This window comes from Aspergillus welwitschiae (assembly GCF_003344945.1).
Source record: "Aspergillus welwitschiae strain CBS 139.54b unplaced genomic scaffold BDQ94scaffold_22, whole genome shotgun sequence".
Classification (NCBI taxonomy): domain Eukaryota; kingdom Fungi; phylum Ascomycota; class Eurotiomycetes; order Eurotiales; family Aspergillaceae; genus Aspergillus; species Aspergillus welwitschiae.
In genome coordinates this window covers 486354-509694 of record NW_020798716.1, presented here as the reverse complement: position 1 = coordinate 509694, position 23341 = coordinate 486354, and the positions used below count along the sequence as shown (strand labels likewise).

The 23341-nt window shown below is 50.0% G+C and overlaps 5 protein-coding genes across 5 annotated transcripts; 2 read left to right on the top strand and 3 right to left on the bottom strand.

Moving 5' to 3' along the window:
• Positions 1-730: 730 nt before the first annotated feature.
• On the bottom strand, positions 731-2254 carry BDQ94DRAFT_171884 (putative proline permease; the record flags this gene model as incomplete). Its single annotated transcript, XM_026771844.1, has 1 exon — positions 731-2254. The coding sequence occupies one exon, from the start codon at positions 2252-2254 to the stop codon at positions 731-733; it is 1524 nt and encodes a 507-aa protein (XP_026624848.1).
• Positions 2255-2538: 284 nt separating this feature from the next.
• Positions 2539-4242, bottom strand: BDQ94DRAFT_57326 (putative nuclear pore protein (SEH1)). Its single transcript, XM_026776080.1, has 3 exons — positions 3862-4242; positions 2947-3784; positions 2539-2874 (listed from the first exon to the last, which is right to left on the bottom strand). The coding sequence occupies exons 1-3, from the start codon at positions 4042-4044 to the stop codon at positions 2768-2770; spliced, it is 1128 nt and encodes a 375-aa protein (XP_026624847.1). The 5' UTR covers positions 4045-4242; the 3' UTR covers positions 2539-2767.
• A 191-nt stretch (positions 4243-4433) lies between these two features.
• Positions 4434-6128, top strand: BDQ94DRAFT_146753 (UDP-N-acetylglucosamine--dolichyl-phosphate N-acetylglucosaminephosphotransferase). Its single transcript, XM_026766884.1, has 3 exons — positions 4434-4775; positions 4869-5049; positions 5109-6128. Exons 1-3 carry the CDS (start codon positions 4531-4533, stop codon positions 6087-6089), a joined length of 1407 nt encoding a protein of 468 aa, XP_026624846.1. The 5' UTR covers positions 4434-4530; the 3' UTR covers positions 6090-6128.
• Positions 6129-9067: 2939 nt separating this feature from the next.
• luA (3-isopropylmalate dehydratase LEU1) lies at positions 9068-11910 on the top strand. The gene is made up of 2 exons (XM_026766883.1): positions 9068-9430; positions 9499-11910. Exons 1-2 carry the CDS (start codon positions 9224-9226, stop codon positions 11608-11610), a joined length of 2319 nt encoding a protein of 772 aa, XP_026624845.1. The 5' UTR covers positions 9068-9223; the 3' UTR covers positions 11611-11910.
• Positions 11911-12603: 693 nt separating this feature from the next.
• On the bottom strand, positions 12604-20182 carry ags2 (alpha-1,3-glucan synthase Ags2; the record flags this gene model as incomplete). The annotated part of the gene is made up of 6 exons (XM_026773577.1): positions 12604-12652; positions 12712-13222; positions 13278-13483; positions 13532-19501; positions 19566-19741; positions 19829-20182. The coding sequence occupies 6 exons, from the start codon at positions 20180-20182 to the stop codon at positions 12604-12606; spliced, it is 7266 nt and encodes a 2421-aa protein (XP_026624844.1).
• Positions 20183-23341: the final 3159 nt, after the last annotated feature.

Here is a 23341-nt window from a genome sequence, read left to right as displayed (position 1 = left end):
TGACTTGAGTATTATGAATATTTGCTCTTTTCTAAGCTAATACTATTGCTTACCGAACCTCTTATGTCTGAATATAAAGCCCAAATACTCTTTGATATTGTTCCCATCTAGTAGCCGTAGTATTACTTGGGCGCTACTACGGCAAGTACTAGTGCGTGAAAAATACGTTAGGGGCTGACAGGCCGGTTCCCGTGCGTGGCGAACCGCCCTCCCCGAACTGGGCCTAACTGTATGGATGTCTAGTAACGCCATAGTAAGCCATCTCTTCCCAAGTTCCCTTTTCCATGTATCGATCTGTCTTCGTAGTATTTGGAACAGATGTTCCTATACCTGTCAATATTTCATAGTAGGACCCGTAGACACTACTACTCGCCCGACTTGTGTGCCTGCTTAGTTGCAATCTACTTGCTACCGTTTTGATCTCTACTCATTATATGCCGCCAGCACCGCCTGCACCTTCAATCTCCTACGCTTCCACCAAGGAGAAAGCTGTCAATAGATCCAACGTCTACCACGGTACCGAACAGCAGAAGAATAAAAAGCATCATTGACCAAGAAAGAATGGTTTCAAGACTGTAAAACAATAATGGCAAAAGCGGCTGGCTCCCGGTGCACTATCAATACGAATCATATTAGAAGGAAACGCGACAGTCAACCCAGAGATTTGCCTGAGGCGGAAAATGCAGGTACAAAGTAGGTTCAGCGTGGGATAATAAGTGAGTAGGCTCTCTCACGGCTCCGGGGGACTCGAGACGGGGGCACTGGATGACGGTTCAATGCGCTTCGGCCAAATTATTCTCCACCATCTTCGACGACTGGTCAACTCATCCTCCGACTTCAGTCTCCGTTGTGTAATGGCAGTTCTCGCTTGGTGACCGAAATAGAGCGAGAGGAATGACAAGATCCCAAGGTATACAGGAATAGCGTTTCTCATTCGCAGTTGTGACCAGGACTGAACCGGGAGTTCCTCGGATGATGGTGGGGGAAACGCAAGAACGAGAGCATTGGCAATGGGCAGCAGGGTGCAGCCTAGGATCCCAACATATACCCCGTAGGGCTGGACGCGGGACTGGTGGACTCGAATAAAGCCCTGTTCCTCGGTCTTCCTCCGAAATCGAAGGTAGATGATACTCGAGCAGAGCCATGAGATGGAGCCGGACGTAGTAATAAAGTACATAAGTGAATTGAAAAGGGCCGAGCTGGACTCAGCCAGCGACAGGAAAGCAAACATTGAGAATAGCGCAGATGTCAGTATGGCCACATAAGGCACGTCATATCGGTTGCATCTCGTAAGCATTGCTGGAGCATGTCCAGATTCGGCCAAGGTGTAGAGTGTGCGAGAGGATATGTAGAGGAAAGAGCGCCCAGAGGCGACCGATGAAAGGAATATCAACACGGTCACCAGGATCCGTAACGCCGGGATGCCCGCGCGAACGAAGCCCACGACGAAGGGCGATGTGCCGGCGCCCGTGCCATAATTGGTCAGTAGAGGCTCATCAAATGGACTAACAAAGGTCATCATGAACGCGCTTAGAATGTAGAGGGCAAAAAGATAGCCACTGTCCGTTCGGGCCATGCTCAGGATGCTAGGACCTCCTTCCGTGTTGGAACGCTCAGCCCTCTGAACAGTTATTTCGGGAGTGAAGGTGAAAGAGATCACGCTGTATAGAAAGCATTGTAGGAATCCAAGGAACCGCCCCCCACCGCCGGGGATGAGATACTCGTTCATGGGTCCAGGTTCGTGCCAGTATCGAAATCCTCGTATTGGTGTTCCTGGGATACCTCGAATTGCTAGGAACAGCGAGCAAATTGTCAGGCCCGCAGTAGTGACGATCTTCAGTCCCGTGAAAATAGTTTCAGTTCGCTGGAAAGCCCGCTGGGGGAGCATATTGAATAGAAGGATCAGGACCGCGACCATTGTAATTCGGATCGCCATGCTGGGCTCAGGAGTCCACAAACTGAGATTGACCATGGCAGTGGTGATCTCGAAGGGAACCATCATTGCCAGGGAGTACCATCTGAGGTAGCCTAAAGAAAACCCCAGATGGCTGGAGCCATATTCATAGCTGTGAGCCACCATGGTACCGTTGAGTGCAGGTCGGTGGGCTGCAATCTCTGCAATGGCTGTTGTCAAGCAGTAAGATAAGAAAAATACCAGTACATATGAACCAAGTAATGATGCTGGACCACCGGCAGCCAGAGCTTGGCCGGCCCCAATGAAGAGGCCGGTTCCAAAGGTGGGAATAAGAGCCATGATACGTGGTTAGGGATAGAAGGATAAGTAGAGGATGTCGAGGAAGCCTACGAGTGTCCTGGTGTTTCTCCCGAGAAAGACGAGGCAGCAGGCGTGATTGCCGGATTGGAGGAGAGGGCACCTCCTTCCTCTTCCGACAAACGACAAGGAACGGAAGGTTGGCTGGGGAAGCTTCGTGCAGCAAGAAGTCATCTTACACCAGATAGGCACTGCGACACTATACGGCAGATAGGCCAGAAATCCATGGGTATCATTGTATGCCAAACAGAGCAAGAATGACTGCAAGGTGAACAAGTCGAGATCTAATCTTCCCATAGCTAGACCGCAACAAACGCCAGTCCGAACAAATTGAAACCACTATGATCACCCAAACGAGCAGCAAAGGAAGCCCCGTCACGTATCGGGAAAGAGTCAGGGTGTATGGCTCCTGCAGTGCGTAGAGACAGTCGGAAGAGGCTAAGTCCAGGTTGAAATCAGGACTTCAAGCAATGCAGCAGCAAGGTGACTTTGGTTCTATTGGCAAGCCATATCGGTTTCAGCGTACTCGAGCCATTCTCCAGAGATGGACTTCTTCCAGAATCGTACAATACCATCGTCGCCTGAGGAAATAAGGCAGTCACCTGTGTAGGGACTGATTAGCACCGAAGGCAGATTCTCGAGACGTTTCACTGCGAAAGGGGTCCGCTACTAACCAGCGTATGAGAAGCCAACTTGCCACACGTCTAGGTGCTTGCTGTCAATGCATGCTATTTCCTTGAACGAATGCTTGAACTGTGAATCTGCGGGCGCGGCACGACTGGACATCGACACAGGAGCACGGCTTGCAAGGGCAGAGCCGATACCTGACTGGGTGGTCGCACGAATTGATGATGACTGCGATGAAGAATGTGCGTGGTTGCCATTTGAAGTTTGTGACCCAGAGCCAGAGGCCGTGGTATATACCTCGAAAACCCGGATGAAGCCATCCTTGCAGCCACTAGCAATGAGGTCATATCCCCTCACTGACCCATTAGCCCAAGAGATGTCTCTCACAAGACCACCATGTCCCGTCAATTCGATGGCATGGTAAAAACGTCGACTTGCATCAGTGCGATAGATCTTTACGCTGTCCATGGCGGCTACCACCAGCGACAAACTTTTGCGATCTGAAGAGGGCAATACAGAATGCGTGATGTCCGAAGGATCATGATGGAACTGCACTTTGAAGCTTGTTTCTTCTCCTCGCTGAGGAGCAGTGCAGACTCTAAACTGATCTAACGGCTGCCAGTCCGCAAGAGTGTCGGGACTTACAGGCTCCATGATCATCAGGTAGCCGTCGCGAGTAATAACGGCCATCCAAGATTCCAGATCAATGTTGCGAAAATCGATTGATACAAATGGGTGGCGCTGAGGGGCGGTCATGCGAAAGATGGACCTGAAACGCCGGCCTGAATTGGGGGGTTGCGTAACATCCTCCTGCCATATCTTGCATTTCATGTCTTCGCCCACGCTACCAATGTGCTGGCCCGTGAAAGGGCCATTCCAGGTCGCCTGAGTAACAGTTAAAACAGAACGATACCAGACCAGATACCAAGAAATAAGGGGCCACTGCCGTGGGGAGTGCTTACATCACGGATCTCCGCGTCATGGGCACGCCAAGTATCTACGAGCTGCCATTCACCGTCTTTCTGGTCCCAGACCTTCATGCGGTGATCAGTTGAAGCCGTGACAATGCGATTGCCGTAAAAATTGAATTTGGTGACCGAGACTAGGTCTCGATGACCGGCGTCAAAGTCGGCAAATCCAGCCATAGTGGGCGTGTGCGGTATCCCCAATCAGAGACGAGACGATCAAACCAATCAATCAGAGTGCACAGCAACCAGCCTTTAGCCACCACCTTCAGGGAACAAACATTCAAAGACGCGTCGAAGATCAGCTGCAGAAACCTAAGAGGTAGGGGGTTGAAGCCTTCCCCTGATCTATGTAGATACGGCCTTGCAATCGCCTATAGAAACCAAGCAAGGCGTGCATATGAAAGCGCCGGGATGCGATAGCTTCAGGCAGCTTAGGTAAGACAGTCACGCCCGATGCCGGTCGGAGCTGGCCTTCACCGCCTAGACAAAGAATGGCGGTCACCCATGTGCCGGCAGAATAGAGCTCCTTCCCCAATTGCTCCACTTGCTTCTTGATGCCACCTTGCCTTTCTCCAGCGCCAGGGAGATTACGCGTCCTGATGGAAGTGAAAGTCTACTTAGCATGAGGCCTTGGAGATAGGCTCATACCGAACCATTTGCGCGATGGCAGCAGCAAATTCAAGCTCTCTTTCTCGCCAGGAGACCTGGCGGCTCTTCGCCTTGGTGGGAGCCTGCGTCGGCATCCTTCTGAATACCTTCCAAGGCGATGGTGCGCCCTTGGTAGCTTCGCTCGCGTTTAGCGGTATCGCATTCGCAGTCACGTTTAGTATGATCAGATGGCTTGTACCGGTGTTCTTGAAGGCAGGCCTGAAAGGACGCGATATGGCGAAACCCAGGAGACCCGAAATGTATGAAAAAACCCATGTTTCTTCATTTTGTTGTATGATAGTCTTTCATTGCATACTTGACCTCATGGCCAATGCTAATGGGCTTGCGCTTAGACCGGAAACAATGGGAGCCGTTTGCGCTATTGTCTATCTCCTTGCTCTGATCTTCTTTATTCCCTTTGCTTTCTACAAGGATATAGTGGCTGCCACCTCAGGTGGAGGCAACCGAGATGTCGTAATTGAGGTAGAACACGTTGAGACTGGCCGGATGCTACACCGGTTTCCTCACGGGAAGGTCAGTGTCATTTTGAGTGCTTTGATCTGCGCTAGCCTACTGACAGCGGAAGTTCACAGCTTGCGTCCTATCTCTCCGGTCTTCTTTCACTGCAATGTATTGTCATTCTCGGAATTGGCGACGACCTACTTGATATACGATGGAGACACAAAGTCCTGATTCCCGCCTTTGGAGCTATTCCAATGCTTATAGTGTACTTTGTGGACTTTGGTGTGACGCAAGTCGTCGTGCCAGTACCGCTGCAGCCCTATCTGGGCTCCACTATCGACCTCGGCTGGTTGTACTATGCCTACATGGCGGCTGTGGCCATCTTCTGCCCTAACTCCATCAACATGCTGGCTGGAATCAACGGAGTTGAAGTGGCCCAGTCTTTGGTGATAGCGGTTCTGCTGATAGCAAACGACGTTTTATATTTGGCCCCCATTACGCCATACCCGCATCCGGCAACAGACTCTCATCTGTTCTCCCTATACTTCTTGTTGCCTTTTGTTGGAGTATCCGTGGCCCTCTTGTGCCATAACTGGTACCCATCGAAAGTCTTTGTGGGAGATACATATTGCTACTTTGCGGGCATGGTGTTTGCCGTCGTTGGCATCTTGGGCCACTTCAGCAAGACGCTCCTGCTGCTCTTCATCCCGCAGATCTTCAACTTCTTATATTCAACGCCACAACTTTTTAACTTGATCCCTTGCCCGCGTCATCGGTTGCCCAAATTCAATTCCGTCACTGGTCTGTTGGATGCATCGGTGACCGAATGGACCGTGCCACCATCACCACTGGTGGCTACTGCTCTCAATCTTCTGCACACATTACGGCTGGTGCGAGTCACCAAGAACGAACAGGGCCAGATTGTCGAGTCTACAAATCTCACCATCCTCAACCTGTGGCTCGTATGGGCTGGGCCGATGAAGGAGAACCAACTAGCGTGGAGCATGGTGGCTGTTCAGACATTTTGCGGCCTTGCTGGTCTGTTTGTGAGGCACCGCCTAGCACTGCTGGTATTCCGAGAAGATAACCTGGCCTTGGGGGGTTCCGTATAGTAGTGGCAGTATGATATAGTATAGAATATTGTAATGGAGATGTTTATATCGAATGCGAGTACCCGGAAGGACCTCCCTTCCTTGCCGCCACCTAGACTATACAGACAACCCAGACAGTCTAATAGTCGGATGAACGAACAATTAGTATCCCCCCTTGTCATTGCCATGAAAAACCCCTAATCAGCTCCCCAAGGTGGTGTTCAAAGCTGGCTTGGAGCTAAACAGTGTCGTGAAATATTCAGAATATGTATGAGCCATCGGTGTATGGAGCTGAAGAACATCATGAACGGGGGACGTCTCCATTGGTAATACTTAGTAGTGCCCCACATCTTCTCCATACCCCACATCCTCCACCAACACACCCACTACGTACTTAGTATGTATCTCAACCTAAAGATATCCAAGCCGTGCACTGTGCCAGATATCACTTGCTGCACGCCGACCTCTTCCCCATACCTCAACAACAACGGAAGACTCTAATTAAAAAAGTGAATTCTCTCACACCAGCTTTATTTTTCTTCTGCTTTACTACCCCTACCAAATTGGAGAATGACCATATAAAAATACAACGTAATAGAGTAGGAGGCAACATCAACTAACCAACAACAACCTCAATCACACTATTGTTCAAGTTCTCCGTCTAAGTTTGCACCTGGTTAATCTTCAATTTAGTGCTCTCTAAGAGCCTTTTACACTATTCCTGCGTCCGCACCCGAATGTCCAACGCCGCCATCTCAATGTGTCGAGTTGCGCCTGCTGGCAGGGGAACCCGACATCCGGGTGAACCATGTCATCAATGAGGACGTGAGAGTCCGGCGTCATGGCTTGATTATTGTTCTTCGGGATCTTCAGACATTTGTGATCAGGCGAGGCTTAAAGAAGATTTCGCAGGTAGTAGAATTGTGCGCCTAATCATTCTTTTTGTCAACATTGCCATAGGAGGATTAGCAATTCTGTGTCCATGGCTTTCTAGAGACTTCTTGGACTGCATGGTAGGAAGCCAGGTAGGGCAGTAAACGGCCTACCCTTTCGGCTTTCTTCATCTCCAGACTTGGCCAGTCGTCGAATGTTTTTCTACTAGCACCTTCATTTCTCTCGCTTGTACTCGTGTATTGCTCTGCTTCGATGTTTTGGAGTACTAGTATATGCAAGAAGAATACAAGAGGGATGATAAGATCGACGAAAGGCGGTGACTTGACCGCAAAGACAAGGGCATCTAGTCCGCTACAATCCCAGAAAACCTCATTAAATCCCGACGAGTGGAGTATTGGGGCCCGTTCTACTACTGCCACTGTATAGATATCTACTCCGTACTCCATCCGAGTTAGCCAATCAACACCGCTACCGAACCGAAAGGCTGCTGTGTACGGATACTCAGATGGTGACCTCGTCTCTCCTATGCCATCCAGTTAAGTCACTTACCATCTGTGCTGCACCACCCTTGGGCCCGCTCTATATTGACGGCTCTTTAAGAAGCACTGACGGATATGCCTATGTCCGTAGCCGACATAAAAAGCCAGTTGTCTCCAAAGCTGCCACAAGCGATCTAGTCAAATCCTAACATCTCGCCTGTATGGAGAATAAACCTCATTTGAGCTGTAAATTGTACCCCGCCCTGTCCCTACAAATTTCGCTTGTTGACTTAGGGATGAATGGTGCACTCCAATAGAGTATATAAGATCCACTTACTCACTACTATCTTTTCTGAATAGTCTTGCCATAGCGTCCTACTTGGGAGACGAGTGAGTTATTTGTACAGGAAAGGTGCCCCAGTAGCATCGAGTTGACACTGACTGGCTGGTTCATAGGATCCTAAGAACGAAAGATCCCACAATTTTGTTGCTGAAGATGAGACGTAAGACATCGGGGATTCAGAAACCTTCTAAAGAAGGTCGACAGGTTGACAAACACTTCTCCTCATCGGTAAACCATGCATTGTACTCTGTTCGGTAGCATGGCATAACATATTGAATTTCTTCTTAGCTACCATTAATAGCTTACTGCAACTTTCGAACAAGAGCAAACGGCCCGCATTATCATCTTTCGGGAAAATGTCTCCTTGGGAACGTCCGATTGGCACCAAAATCTAAGAAAACTCAACAATACTTACTACACAGAAGGTGTGAACAATAACGTGTGGTCGATCCACAAGTCGAGCAGCTCCCTCTTTGACTCATCTTCTCGCTCTCGAATCTGGCTGCACCATGCCCCGATAACGGATAGCTCTCTACCTGCGGGTATGACTCAAGCGGAAGCCGTGAAGTGTGATCGGCTGATTCGTACCTTATGGGAACCACTAGTTGGGCTTATCGAAAGCGGCTCTGTTGGACCTGCGAAGTATTGACGTGTGTAAAAAGGGAGACGTGCGAGACATAGCCATGCTCAGCTAACTATAGCGCCAGAAAATCGGCCAAAAGTAATTTCGTCGATCAAATTAGGCAATATTGTAAGCTAGTGCCATGCCCTCCAATACTGACCGGGCAAGCTAAGCATTCCAAGTGGGCTGATCATTGCTCTTCCCCGACTAAACAAATTATCGGACCGGAACTCCAAAGGACTCCGGGGGTTCATCCGGAGGTTGGCGGTCAATGATGTGCCGATGTATGATTATTCGTGATCCTGACCAACCTGAACAAGAAGTGGATGCGGCCAGACTGGATGCCTGCAATCTGTACAGTGCTAGTGATACTACAACACATCCGGGAAAGATAGACAGCTGTTGCATTTCTACATGAACTAGGTGCTTCTAGTGTCAATCCGCACATGCAACTCATACTCTTCAAATCCAATCAATCCAGACCGGTTAGTCAGGGCGGCGTCATTTGCCGCGTCTAAGCGCCACTCCGGCCGGTGTCGGACCCCAGAATTTTCGGCCGCAGCCAATCGCCACCCAGCAATTGGGTGCTGACCACCGACACCGGCGCTGCCCCTCGACAACCCGCGCTGCGACATCGCGGGTCTTCCCCAGTTAAAACCATCTTCGCTTCTCCCCAGTCCAACTGTTCATATTCCTATCTATCTTTCACTGTCTTCCCCCGTGTCTGGGCTTTCTCCCTTCTCCTCATTCCCTCTCAAACTCACACTCTCACTCCCCACATTCTATATCTCCGTTGATCTTCTACACATTGCCCCTCATGCCCGGCGCTGATAGGAAACCCAAGACCTTGTATGACAAGGTCCTGGACCACCACATTGTCAACGAGCAGGAAGATGGTACTCTTCTGATCTACATTGACAGACACCTTGTCCACGAAGTCACATCCCCCCAGGCTTTTGAGGGTCTCAAGAATGCTGGTCGTAAAGTCCGCCGGCCGGACTGCACCCTGGTGACCGTTGACCACGTATGTCTTTCATTTCTTTTTCCCCCACATCGACTTTCTGGCAGCCATCTAACTGACTCAAATAACAGAATATTCCCACCTCCTCCCGCAAAAACTTCAAGAACGTCGATGAGTTCATCAAAGAGAACGACTCCCGCCTGCAATGCAGCACCCTCGAGGAGAACGTCAAGGACTTCGGTCTCACATACTTTGGCATGGGCGACAAGCGTCAGGGTATTGTCCACATCATCGGTCCTGAGCAGGGTTTCACCCTCCCCGGCACAACTGTCGTCTGCGGTGACAGTCACACCTCCACACACGGTGCCTTCGGTGCCCTTGCCTTCGGTATTGGTACCAGTGAGGTCGAGCACGTTCTCGCCACCCAGACCCTCATCACCCGTCGCAGCAAGAACATGCGCATCCAGGTCGACGGTGAGCTGCCCGCCGGTGTCACCAGTAAGGATGTCGTCCTCCACATCATCGGTGTCATTGGTACCGCCGGAGGTACCGGTGCCGTTATTGAGTTCTGCGGTTCCGTCATTCGCAGCCTGAGCATGGAGGCCCGTATGTCCATGTGCAACATGTCCATCGAAGCTGGTGCCCGTGCCGGTATGATCGCTCCCGATCAGATCACCTTCGATTACCTGAAGGGTCGTCCTCTTGCTCCCAAGGTCGACAGCCCCGAATGGACCAGGGCCGTCAACTTCTGGTCCAGCCTGGCCTCCGACGAAGATGCCGTCTACGACAAGACCGTCATCATCGACGGCAAGGACATCATCCCCACCGTCTCCTGGGGTACCTCCCCCCAGGACGTCATCCCCATCAACGGCGTCGTTCCCGGCCCCGATGACTTCCAGGACGAGAACCGCAAGCTTGCCTGCAAGCGCGCTCTCGAATACATGGGCCTGACGGCCGGCACCCCCATGAAGGACATTACAGTCGACAAGGTTTTCATTGGCTCTTGCACCAACGCCCGTATTGAGGATCTCCGCGCCGCCGCCAAGGTTGTTCGCGGCAAGAAGATCGCCTCCAACATCAAGCGTGCCATGGTCGTACCCGGCTCTGGTCTGGTTAAGCAACAAGCCGAGTCTGAAGGCCTCGACAAGATCTTCTCTGACGCGGGCTTCGAATGGCGTGAGGCCGGCTGCTCCATGTGCCTGGGCATGAACCCCGACATTCTCTCTCCCCAGGAACGCTGCGCCAGTACCTCCAACCGTAACTTCGAGGGTCGCCAAGGTGCCGGCGGTCGCACTCACCTTATGTCCCCCGCCATGGCCGCCTCCGCCGCCATCGTTGGCAAGCTGGCCGACGTGCGCGAGCACATCACCACCAGCCCCGTCCTCGGCAAGGTGCAGCCCAAGATCGACGTGCAAGAGGAACTGCACGAAGAGCCCACCACTGAAGATGAAGTCGAGCGCATCATGGACCTCCCCGCCGACAACGAACCCCACACCAACTCCTCCGCCAGCGCCACCTCCTCCGCTGGCCTGCCCAAATTCACCACCCTGAAGGGTATCGCCGCTCCGATGGACCGCTCCAACGTCGACACCGACGCCATCATTCCCAAGCAGTTCCTCAAGACCATCAAGCGCACCGGTCTTGGCAGCGCCCTGTTCTACGAGCTCCGCTACAAGGACGGCGCCGAGGACCCCTCTTTCATCCTGAACCAAGGCATCTACCGCAACTCGAAGATCCTCGTCGTCACCGGCCCCAACTTCGGCTGCGGTAGTTCCCGTGAACACGCCCCCTGGGCCCTCCTCGACTTCGGCATCAAGTGCATCATCGCCCCCTCCTTCGCCGATATCTTCTTCAACAACACCTTCAAGAACGGCATGTTGCCCGTCGTCATCAGCGACGAGGCCGTCCTGGCCAAGATCGCCGCTGAGGCCCACGCCGGCCGCGAAGTCGAGGTCGATCTCGTCAACCAGCAGATCAAGGACGCCGCTGGTAACAAGCTCGCCGACTTTGATGTCGATGGATTCCGCAAGCACTGCCTGGTCAACGGTCTTGATGACATTGGCCTTACTCTGCAGATGGAGTCCAAGATCAAGAGCTTCGAGAACAAGAGGACCATTGAGACCCCTTGGTTGGATGGCAGTGGCTACTTGAAGAGAGGTAACCGCGGCGCTACTATGGTGCAGGCGGCGCCGGTGCCCAAGACGAACAGGGGCGACGTTAAGTCGGAGCCTTTGGAGTGGTAGATTGCACGCATACATACATTTGGGGGTTAGAGTGAAGACTTGATTATAATTTTCCTGTTGATATGACTTGATGATGAAGCTGGATTTCGGGGTTTCTTTTTATCATTACTATTTCCTTTTACTCGATTTCGGCTATATATCACTTTTGTTTGGGGAAAATGACTTGCATCTCGGCATAGGAAGGACGATACCATATGAATAGGGTTAATAGAAACAAGAAAAAACTTGTTCGTACAACACTGGTCTCAGGAATATCTTCGTAAATCCATAATTACCATTTAGGATTACTATAATACTGGCCCGATATTATTATGACTCTTCTTGGTCAAGGCGCTTGAAAAAACGCATAGTAGGAGTAATAACGAAATCAAATCAATCTCAGTCAACAACAGTACAATGAACCAAAAACAACACGACAACAGAACAAAACGTGCACTAGGCAATAACAAATCCCCTCAAGTATATTATGAAAAAAGCATCATTATTATCGATCACCCAATCATTCCATCCATCAATCAAAACAAACAATTCATCCTCCCATGTATGTCATGCACATAGCAGCAATCATTTAGTCACTCAGTCAGTCAATCAATCAATATCCCATGGACGCGTTTCCAAAAATTGCAAGCAGCAGCAAGTGTGGTATCAAGCGAGCGTAAACACATCCTGTTCGTCAGTATGTAGAAAAGAAAAGAATGCAAATACTTTCGTAAGCAGCCAACAATGAGAACGAACGATAAAATCACGCAGGTATATATACGTGAACGTAGTGGGTATGATGCAATTGCGATGCGACGTTATGCAAGCCGGTCGTGCCGATGAGGGAGAGGATGTATGGTAATATACAAGGCGCGCAATATATGAGTGTGAGTGGGGTGCTGAAAACGTGTATTTTCCTCCGCGGGGTTTGTCAATCTGGAGATTATTGTATATGTGTCTTAGGCCCAGCTTATCGATGATCGAGCTGGGCACTGTTAGGGTGGGAGAGCCGGATCAGGGCTTTGTGAGTTGTTCTTTCCGGAAGAACATCATGAAGCCGGCACTGGTACATTGTTAGTTTTTGGAAGTTTGACCGGAAGGATAACGAGAGTAGTATCTTACCAAATGAGTAACTGGAAGAAGAGCGCAATCCAGAACCAAGCGTTCGCTATGGCGCTTATTCCTACTGTAATATCCGGAGAGATGGGCCCGGGTCCGATCTTGTTCGGTGCGAATGCTCTTGCGCAGATTGTTGCAATTGAACCCAGCACTTGCGATGCCAATAGCGTGAAGCAGATATGCACCCTAGTCAGGGTCTGAAGAAGGATCATGCCAAACCCGACACCCTGCAGAGCGTCCAAGACTCCGAGCCACAGCCACAAGCTCCTGGATACAAGGGCGCCAGAGGTGTAGCTACCCGCCCAAGGAAGGAAGAGCCCAAGGCCTGATACACCCCACCAGATCTGGGCCCACCGGGGGGCACCCAAGCCACAGGCAAAGACTGGGAGGACCCAACTATGGCGTTTAGACAGATATCCAAACAGGAATAACCATCCAGCCCAAACAAAGCCAAAGAACACAATGCAGAGGATACCGACTTGCCAGCCTTTTGCATGTGCCGAGCTCCAAAGAACTATAGTCACGGCCGTTAGAGCAGGAAGAGCGGATGAATCTTTGTGTATACTTACAACTCCAGTTTCGTCCGTAAGGCGCACTCAAGAAGAAGTTCTGCAAGATGACGACCACAAAGTTCCAGAGAATGATCTTGCGCCGGAACACCGATTTGTAGAATGAAGGGACTTTGCCGGGTGCCTGGTGGTAGTAGCTCGGTAGACCGAAGAAGATCAAGAGGCCAATGACCCAAAGGAGGACTGCAATGGGCATGCAGATAGCCCTGTAGTACGTTAGCAACGGCATAAGACCAAGGCAGAGGAGAACTCACGTCATCCTCCAGGTGTTCGTTATGTTGCCCTGAACATTGGTGTTTCCATTCTCAACCGCCAGGGAAATGCTCGTGCCCCAATACCATAGCCCAATAACGTAGGCCTGTTGACTTCCCTGGATGAGGCATGCGCGGAACACCCACTGTTTGACAGGCACTCCGTTCTCGTCACCGAAGTTGAGGGCGAAAAACAACGATCCACTGGCTGAAGCTGCAGCGTACAGGCCGGCGCCAACGTTTTGGATCCAACCGCGAGTAAAGCCGTCGCTCTCAAAGTGTGCAAATCCAATGACCACGAACGAAAACCCGTATAGGAGCCAAGGAAGAGACAGGACGAACACCGACTTGAAAAACCGGAAGAAAATCCACCAAACAATGGAAGCGACCAAATACACCGTCGCGATCCCGTAGAGTTTCTTCGCTGTCTCACCATTTTCGCCTGTCAACAGGGTGATTTGGTACGAATTGGCTGCTATAATTTGTCCAAGACCAAGGAAGAGCGAATAAATGGGCCAATCGCCGATTCGGACTTGCATCCATTTCCTCAGCCCGGTAGGTGGAACATAATTGTCTCCAAGAAGGAACTCGTCCTTTTCTCTGCGCTCCTGGCTTCCACTTTCGCGCGAGTTCATGTCGACATTGGAATCCGAATTCATCGGCGAGCTGTTGTCGAATTTGCCATGGAAAATCGAAGAAGCAGGCGACTGGTTGCGGCCAAGTCTTGCATCTCTAAATTTACCAAACCATTTCTTCTCGCTGTCCTTCAAGTACTCCTCGATACAGAGTTGCGATTCGGAATTGTGACCATTCAAATTCTCCAATCTCTTATCAAAGACCCTGTAATATTCACCGGTGCTGTCTGTGAAGAAGGGATCGACCTTTTGAAGTTTGTAATCTTTCTTCTCACCAATGACTGAGTCGACCGAAAGAACAGAGGCGCTGCTGAGACGGTTTCCGGGTTCGTTAGAGAACCTTGCAGGCGACACAATCGCCTCCTCAGGCTCGGGGCTCCCAGGAGAAGACGGAGAAAGTATAGATCTGGGTGTAAGTGAGCTCTGGCTTGAGTGTCTTCGGCTAAAGAAGTCCCTGGTAGGGGTCTGTCTCTGGGGGTCTAGCTGATGTGCTGCTTCTATCCGACGCCCCTCTTCTGCTTGCTCGGGGGTCAGTGTATACTCATCTTCGCCATAAAGGCTGGGCATAATGTCGTCGTCGCTGCTCTCCTCGGTGTTGGAAGCATTCGCGCTTTCTTCATTCCCCATGCTGCTTCTCATACGGCGGCGACCGCGACGGACCAGGTGACCAGGGCCAGCTCGCACACCAAGCGACAGATGCTTGCTTAGTCCTGACTTGGGCTTTTCATTTGATCCAGGGCTTGGGGGTCGGCTGTAAACAATCGTATTCCGCTGTTGTGGCCCCAATGTGCTCAGGCGGACGTTCGAGTAACTTCCTTCCCGGGAATGCGCGATGGGGGGTGTCTGTATACCGCTAGGTGTGATGTGTCCCGACGATGCAATCGTAGGTGTCATCATTCCACTGGGTGTGTTGAATCCAGACGATAGGGGCGGAACGTTTGATTTCGCTTGCCCTTTACTATGAATGCGCATTGCAGTAGACTGAAGGATCTCCAGGTCCTCAACCCACTGAGCGACTGGGAACCGTTGCTTAGCAGATCGAGCCCGCATCTTCGCGCGAACTTGGGGCTTGGAGTTCAAGGCGCTTGCAATAGCAAGTTTGAACTGGTGCAGAAGGTGAGATGTTGTGGTAGACTCGATATTATACCACCAGCCAGGCATCTGTCCAAGACCACCAACGCGTGCGCCAATGCCCAGGGCGCCTTTCCGGCCAAACTCAACAGCAACAAGCCCAAAGGGCTCATCGCGCGAAGGAATCAAGGCGAACTCGGCACCAGAGAAGATATACTCTGGGAGCGCTGTAAATTCTGGCTTCGAGAAGACCCGCCCCGGGTAGAGCTTCATCATGTGGTCCAACTTCAATGCAGCAAATTTGCCATAGAGGTCAATGACTGGACCAACACAGATGAGTTGAACATTAGGACGGGACTCCAAAATAGCAGGCATCACATCAGCAATAAGGTCTACACCCTTTTGCATGGACCAACGGCCCACAAACACCAAAAGATCTGCATTGGGATTCTGCTCCAAGCCAGCCCATTGTTGCGCTTGTCGCTTCAAGTCTGCCCTGCTAGCCTCGTATTCGGGATCAACCTCGATCTCACTGTCTTTCGGCAATTCCTTATTCCATTCTGCAGTGTCAGATGGGTCAGGGTTAGGCAAGTTGCCTACCTTCTTCAGGCCCCAAAAGATAGGATAGCGTGCGTACGAGCGTTTGCCGTATTTCCTAGAGACACCAACTGCACCGAATCCTTGTTGATGGATACGGAGGTAGCTTGCTCCGGCATGAAGCATATTGAAGACTTCTCCAAATTGGACATAGCGCCTTGCAGTGTCAGTATCCAAATTGAAGACTGAACAGACCTCATCCCTCTCCTTCTGGGTACGCATAGGCCAAAGCCCCTGGAACTCAGCGTTGTGAAGCGAGAGACAAACTGGAATCGTCTGAGGCAAGAGATATAACGGTGCGATAGAGCCATGGTAGTCATTGATGTGGTACAGATCGATCCGGAACCGCCGGATTGCTTCTGCGATACACTGGTTCCATGCTGAATAGTAGATTGCACTGTCCAAATCATCCATGCGAGCAGGGTATGGTTCAGCCTTTGTTTGCTGGCGGAAAACGGGAGCGTCAAGTAGAACATAAGTAATGTTCTTCACGATGTGGTATTGAACCTTGATCTCGTATTCGTTACCAAGAACCTTGACTTTCATCGGGTCAGCAGGCTGATCGACTGGATAGTCTACTCCGCCAACACATGGAACAACCCAGATGAGGTTCTGCTGGCCAAGGTGCTTTCCCATCAGCTGGGCCATAACACCCAAGCCACCGATTTTGATTTTGATAGCCCAGTCTTCGATGTCATACTCCATGGTTGCAATAAGCGTTGTTCTTCTCCGTGATACTCCTGCACCGAAGGCCGATGTGCTTTGCAAGAAGCCAGACTTATTAGCCAGGCGTACTAGGGCGTTCGTGGATTGGCCGTCTTTGCTTTTCCCTGTGCCAAAAACTGTCCCAAGGAACGATTTCTTCTCTACCACTCCGATCTGGTTGAATTTGACTTGATAGAACGATTTCATGAAGGCATAAACGCACGCAGCGCCCGTTATAATGGGAACCAGCCACAGTAGGATATAGATGATCAACTGTGCGATTCGAGAGCCAGTCGGCTGAAGATTGAGTCTCATGTTTCCATCATCCAGATGAACGTTCCACACGAGGTATGGATATGGAGGTCTCTCAGTGATGTTGACAGACAGTTTGCTGAGTGACGAAGGAGGCATGCGCTCCAAGACCCCATCGCCGTCCACGTCACCGAATACAAACGACTCATCGGGTTTACCATTTGGATCCATGCCCCACACGTTGAACTGGCCTTGTGCCGGATATTCAGCGACGACTCTGAAGTTCCAGTAACCTTCACTGTCTTGCTTCACGACATTATCCAAGCCAGCGTCATAACCGTACTGGTTGTACGGCCCATCGAAGAAGAAGTGTGGGAAACGTCGCCTAGGACCATTCCAGTCGTAATCGCCCTCTTGAACATAATCACTACTACCAGTCAATTGGCTCCAGTATTCAACTCGCACATGTTTGCCCTGCCACTTTTGCTTTTCTGTTCCGGACCAAGGCAACTCTTCGATGCTGACGTTACCCCCAGTATAATTGAACCATCCACTGAAGGTAGTTCCCCAGTTTGTCGAATAACGATATTTGCTGGCACCGGCGGCCCTGTGGTGAACATAGAGTGTGCCATTGTCATACTGGTTCAGGAGGCTGGTAGAGTAATTGGAATTGGTGAATACTAGTGGGTTGTCGCTCTGACCAACACGGAACAACAGGTGGTCCGTTGACCCCGTAGACTCCTCTTTGTCAGACGTAGTGGCATTCTTGATAGTCATTTTGTGAACACCATTATACACGCCATTGAGCTTCGCAGACCAGGACCATGCGCTCGGAAGTTGACCGATGTATTGTGTATCAGTATCATTAGCGCCGGGCAGACTCTTGCAGTTGACGCTGTTTTTGTCAATGGAAGGTGTTTTACCGGATTCCGTTTGAGATGTGAAGGAGATGGCTTTGGTAACAGAGTCACAGTCCATTTTCGTAGAAAACTCAATGCTCACATCAATGTCCTCAGCCTCATCATACGCAACGGTAGAAAGAAGCGGGGCATCATGACCAGGTGTAAACTTGGTGATCATTGGTCCGGGGCCGACCCAACGAGCCTTGGGAACGTATGCTCTGTAGTCAAAGGCTTTCAGTGTCAGACTATCAAGGCATCCGTTGTACTCCTTGGAACCGTTGAGATGAAGTTTCTTCGGGCTGTCTGACAACTTGAGTTCGTCAAATGGGTAGAACAAGTTCTTGACAGTGGTTCCTGAATCGAATGGAGAAATCAACGCGCTAGCATTGCTCTTGCAGTTGAAGGTGTATGTAACGGTCTTGTTGTCATTCTGGTACACCAGCCATACTGACTGATTGGCCTTGTCAGAACCCAGATCTTGAACATCTGAAATGATATCTCTCAATATAGACCACATGCCGGTCTCTGTCGCTGTACCATAAGAGCCCGGGTAAACGATATCCCTCGTCTGCTTGGACAATGTCTGTAGTGAGTAACCATCATTCAAAACCGGAAAGTGTTGTCTCATTTGATACATATGTTTGATGATGTTCCGGATGGGGTGAGTGGGATCGCGGTGGTCATAGGTCACAGTCATATCATTACAACCGTCCCGGCCCTTGGTGATAGGCCAGTCATAATACTGGGTATCATCAATGGCAGAGCATCCATGGGTCTTCCAGGCAGTGGCCGGTGACATTGCTTGACGACCATAAACGTAGTTATCTGCGGTCGCGTCTATTATGTAAGAGCCTTGCTCTTCTCCCCAGAGTAGAAGAGGAATACCAGGCATTTGCAGTGTCGTAATGAAGATACCCAAAAGATTCCGTTCGACACCCCATTGGATGGCAGGCCAGCGGAAAACGTCCTGGTTTGTGACTCCATACATATGCCTGGGGTCGAATTTCCCCGTGTTTGCGTTAATCAAGTCGTTGCTTTGCATCATGACGTTCCAAGCATCCACCCAATCCAGAGGAAGGTCATAGCCTGCAGCCAAATTACCGCTCATGCCGAGGAAGCGCGTAAGAGTGCGATAGACAGAATAGTGGAAGGCAGCACCGTCAATAGCTTCCAAGTCGGGTCCACGCAAGAAATATTTCGAGTCAGACTTGTTAGTCAACTTGATCGCATCCATAGCAGAATCTGGGTACTGGTTGGGCTGTCTACCACGGCCAAGGTAGATTGAGCCCAGATTGTTTCCACCTGTAATTTCACCAGGGAGGAAGAAATTCTCCTTTCCAACACTGCGAGCACATTCCCGGTAGGTATTCGAGATGTCTGCTAAGGCATCTACAGTCGATTGAATAGCTTTATCATAGCGAAAGCCGTCGATGTCCAGAGCTTTGATGATGTTGCAGGAATGAAGCTTGATCCTATCCCGTACACTGGGACGCCACTCACGTAAACGGTCCTGGACTGAAGCGAACTTGGTCAATTCACGCTGCCAATCTGGATAAACACCAAAGGCTTCAAGATCTCCATATTGGTCGAAATCACTGTCGTAGCATCCCACAAGCTCTTCGTAGACGTATTTTCCCACTGGATAACCAGTTTCGTTCCAGAAGGCAGGGTAGTCACAGGTTTCATTATAGGTGTTTCCGGGACGAAAGTCGACATATTCACGTTCCGATTTCCAGAGTGTCTTATATTCTTTGACTGTGAATGGGGCTGTCTCGTTGAGGTAACCTTCGAAGCCGATCAAATCTCCCATGCTGATGAGATGCCCTTGGTCAACAGTTGGTTCGCAGGAGCACAATCGAAGCATGGCAGACTTACGTTGCAAGCGTATTATCGAATATGACATACATTCCACGCTTGTGGATTTCATCGATAGTGTCTCTCCATACCTGGATAGTGCCATAATGTTGGTCGAGGAGGGTCGTGTCCAAGATCGAGTAGCCATCTGCACCCCAAGGCTGGTTCATAAGAACAGTACCAGCAAGGTAAATACCCTGTTACAAACGTTCAATAACATGAGCAAAGTCAAAGTGGACATCAGGAGAAGAGGCGGGGTGGGATCAGGAAAAATGAACACGAACCTTTATGCCCATGCCTTGTAAGTAATCCAGTGTGTCAACCAGGCCTACTGCGTCACCACCATGACGCATCTGATTGGAATTGAGATCATGCTCGAAAACAGTGCCATTAATGTTGTCATTGGCGGGGTCCCCGTTTACCCAACGGTCTAACATGATTGTATAGAACGGAAACCTCCAGTTCTTGGGTGACTCCGTATACTTGTGACCCGGCCATGCTGGTGGAGAGTATTCGAAAGGACTAGTCGCAGTCTTGTTGACATTGAGGTTGTAATCGACCAAAGATGCTTCGTAAGGCCAGGCTGTCGTTGTTGGTGCGAAGAGCGCAAGCAGCGAGCCTGCGATCCCCCACTTCATCGTCAACGGACACGAAATCTAACCGCTCTCTGCTTCTCTTGTACTATATGCTCAACATATATTCCAAGAAGCTAGCAAGAGTTGACCGGATGGGTAGCCAACTGGAGCAGTATTTCGTGTAGGGGGTGGCCGCTGGGAAATATGCCCAAGGATAGCGTAGCCTGTCTTCCTTCTTATGCTTTGGGGGAGCTATTGAATGATGGTGTTAGCGAATCATGAGCAGCAGATAAACCGAGCAAGGAAAAAGATGAACCCACAACGTATGCAGCTGCTGTGGCGGCAACGCAAGAATAGAAAGACAATAAGGGGGGAAATTAAAAAATAAATAAAAGAGAAAAAAAGAAAAACAATATGCCCGAGGATATGTCCGATATCCTGCAAGAAGGAAGATCAGAGTGGATAAGTGGGAGAAAGCATCATTGACGATGATATACAAGCAGACAGGAAGCTCAGCGAGGGAATGAATTCGCCTGATACAGGAAAAAGAAACGACGATCTTTCCCAACTGGTTGCCATTCTGCTGTTCAAGGCTGATAACTAGTTCTTCTCATCGGTGTACTACTAGACAAATGGCGAGGCAGATGGAGTATTGCCATGACTTGAGGACGGGGGCTTGGGCCATGATTTCCGAGTCCAGCCACCGGGACCTCCGTGATGACTGGGCTCACATCGCCTTGCCATCCAAAACGAGAAACCGCAGTTGGCCATTGGTTTCGAGGGAAGGTGAAGGTGGGAGGGGAATGCTGGGAGGAGACACGAAGCGAGGACAAGCGGTAGTCAGTCCTGTGTCCTGTATGTACGATAAATGTATGGATGTATGTATCCATGTATCCATGTACCGGGGTGCCGTTCCACGGATACCGCAAACCCAGGATTCTTACCGCTTGTGGCGATTAGTGGGTCTGGCGGGGACCAAATACGCTTTCCCATTAGCTAAACTCTGGCGCCATCAGGTACTGTTGATCCCGCTAAGATACGCTCGTTCCAAGTCAGGGCGCCTGATATATCACATCAGAGTCAAGTATTTCACAGTAGGCGTTCTTCTCTTCCTTATCACGATGGTCGTTCGGACAGTAGTCAATGCATGGTCCATATCGAATCTGCTTCTTTTTTTGTCTCATCGACGCCAATGCAAGATACAGCGCATGTTCTGATAGTACACTCGATAGCACATGCCTTTCAATGTGAGCAGCATACTATACTCTGGAAGTCAAACCGGTATTAGATCGTCTACTTAGACGAATGCTAACTAAGTAGCAAATTAGTAGTAAGAGGGCCTTGTTAGGATATTAGGATACGCGTACTTCCTACTACATAGGATATACTACTAGGTATATTCCTTGGCCTTTCCATTTCCACAATTCCTTGTTTATTTCGTCCATAATATACTATAACGGTGAGAACGCTCGCCTTGCACCCTTGTGTCCTGCAAGCATGTTGGAGATTAGGCCTCAGCAATACGCGGACGGCGATCGTGTTCCACGAGGCAGTCTGGAAAGAAAGCGAAGGCAGAAGAAATCTATGCACGCTCGTACTATTCGTGTTAAATCCGTGCTATATTTAAACTTCAATATCTGCTGACGCACCAGCCTATCAGCAACGATGGCTTGCCCACGTAGTTACAGTTTTGTCATGGTCTGCGCCTTCCACACTCTGTTTATGGCGAGGGAACCAGGCTGATCATCCAGGACTGCATGCGCTAAGCCTCAGATACTGGATGCAAGTGGTGAGCGCATTACGGACTGTTGAAGTCCTAGTTTACGAGGACCCCGTAGAACTTGGCTTATTCTAGCGGCTCTCTTGGACACGGCAAAAAGCGGGTCAAGGAAGGACTATTGATACTAATCAGTTCGTCGCGTGCGTAATGCTAGGACCCACGACGGTGTAACTGCCTCTGTTGATCGGAACGTTCGGGATAGCCGAGCAGTTGTAGTTGTCTTTGCATTTATGTCCGCATTGTGATACGTCATTCCATGACTCGCATAGAAATAGACGGTAGTCTTACTTATTTCTCTCAATGCTGAGTACATTGCAGTGACTACTGATCAAATGAAACAGAGCCCACGGCCTCTTGAAGGACTAACCATTCAGTCTCGAGTGTCATTACAAAGGAACATGCCCAAAAATCATGACGCGGTGGGCCCCTGTCAGAGCTTTAGCCTCTTATCGCTGCGATCGGCCGCCGGAAGTTAATCGTTGGGTGGTCAGACCATGGAAAAAGCAATGTTGCAGTCCGGTAGGATGGAAGAATACCTACCAAAAGCAATATACTTGGCAGGTTTCGGAAATATTAGAAGCGAGAAGGTGATCACACGGTTACCTTTGTCATGGAGCCTGACTATCAATGTGATTTTGCGTTCATTTCCCTTGCTTCTTAGCTTCTTAGGTGGTTCAATCATGGTACATCAGAAGTTTGGCCGTCTATCAAGTTTGTGCTATTTAGTGACGGCTTACTTTCCTTCGCAGAGCTCGCAATATCAACTTATGCCACTCATCCTTATAAGGTGCGATGTTCATGCAAGGAGGATAAGCTACTGGGAGATACCAAGAATCAACCAATGATGGGGTTTCGTCTGATGTTATAGTTTCCTGCCCAGAGGAAAATTGAAAAGCTTTGGTGTCGATCTGAAGAAAGGAGAAATACAGATATAGTAGGGTCAATTCAGCCAGCCATGGGATCGAAAGATTCTTAGGGACAAATGCGCAAATATACTCCTACTCAATATAACCTTCATTGTGTGGAGAAGTCATGAAGGGCCAAGAGAATTGTGCCACACGAATGGAGCATATACTCATGTAAGATTTCAGAGAAGTTGCTCCGATGTTGATTATAAATCTTTGTCAGGCCCTAATCGAGTTGGGTGCTCCCATCGCTCGAGATAGAGAGAAGGAGAGAAAAAGGTGTGTGTAACGCTCTGGATCGATCGTAAACCCGAACCGGGGCTTTTTGGAACGTCCACCTACGGTAATTTTCCCTGGCGATAGACGCGCTCCCTTGCTTTGAAATCTTATAGTTTCATGCCTGTTTCGTGGCGTCGGGACAACTGTCAAATGATAGTGACATGTAATATGCATAGGCAAGCCACGCACAACTGCTACCTGCTTCGGGCGGTATTGTAATCCGTGCGATGCCATGGGGAGAGGTAAATGTCCATAATG

Excerpts from the sequence above, each read along its gene's own strand:
- BDQ94DRAFT_146753 (XM_026766884.1), top strand. The coding sequence starts at position 4,531 with ATGGCAGCAGCAAATTCAAGCTCTCTTTCTCGCCAGGAGACCTGGCGG. Across the intron at positions 4,776-4,868 it reads AAACCCAGGAGACCCGAAAT|ACCGGAAACAATGGGAGCCG; the intron begins GTATGAAAAAAC and ends GCTTGCGCTTAG. Across the intron at positions 5,050-5,108 it reads ACCGGTTTCCTCACGGGAAG|CTTGCGTCCTATCTCTCCGG; the intron begins GTCAGTGTCATT and ends GGAAGTTCACAG.
- BDQ94DRAFT_57326 (XM_026776080.1), bottom strand. The coding sequence starts at position 4,044 with ATGGCTGGATTTGCCGACTTTGACGCCGGTCATCGAGACCTAGTCTCG. Across the intron at positions 3,785-3,861 it reads ATGACGCGGAGATCCGTGAT|GCGACCTGGAATGGCCCTTT; the intron begins GTAAGCACTCCC and ends ACTGTTACTCAG. Across the intron at positions 2,875-2,946 it reads AGTTGGCTTCTCATACGCTG|GTGACTGCCTTATTTCCTCA; the intron begins GTTAGTAGCGGA and ends GTCCCTACACAG.
- luA (XM_026766883.1), top strand. The coding sequence starts at position 9,224 with ATGCCCGGCGCTGATAGGAAACCCAAGACCTTGTATGACAAGGTCCTG. Across the intron at positions 9,431-9,498 it reads CCCTGGTGACCGTTGACCAC|AATATTCCCACCTCCTCCCG; the intron begins GTATGTCTTTCA and ends CTCAAATAACAG.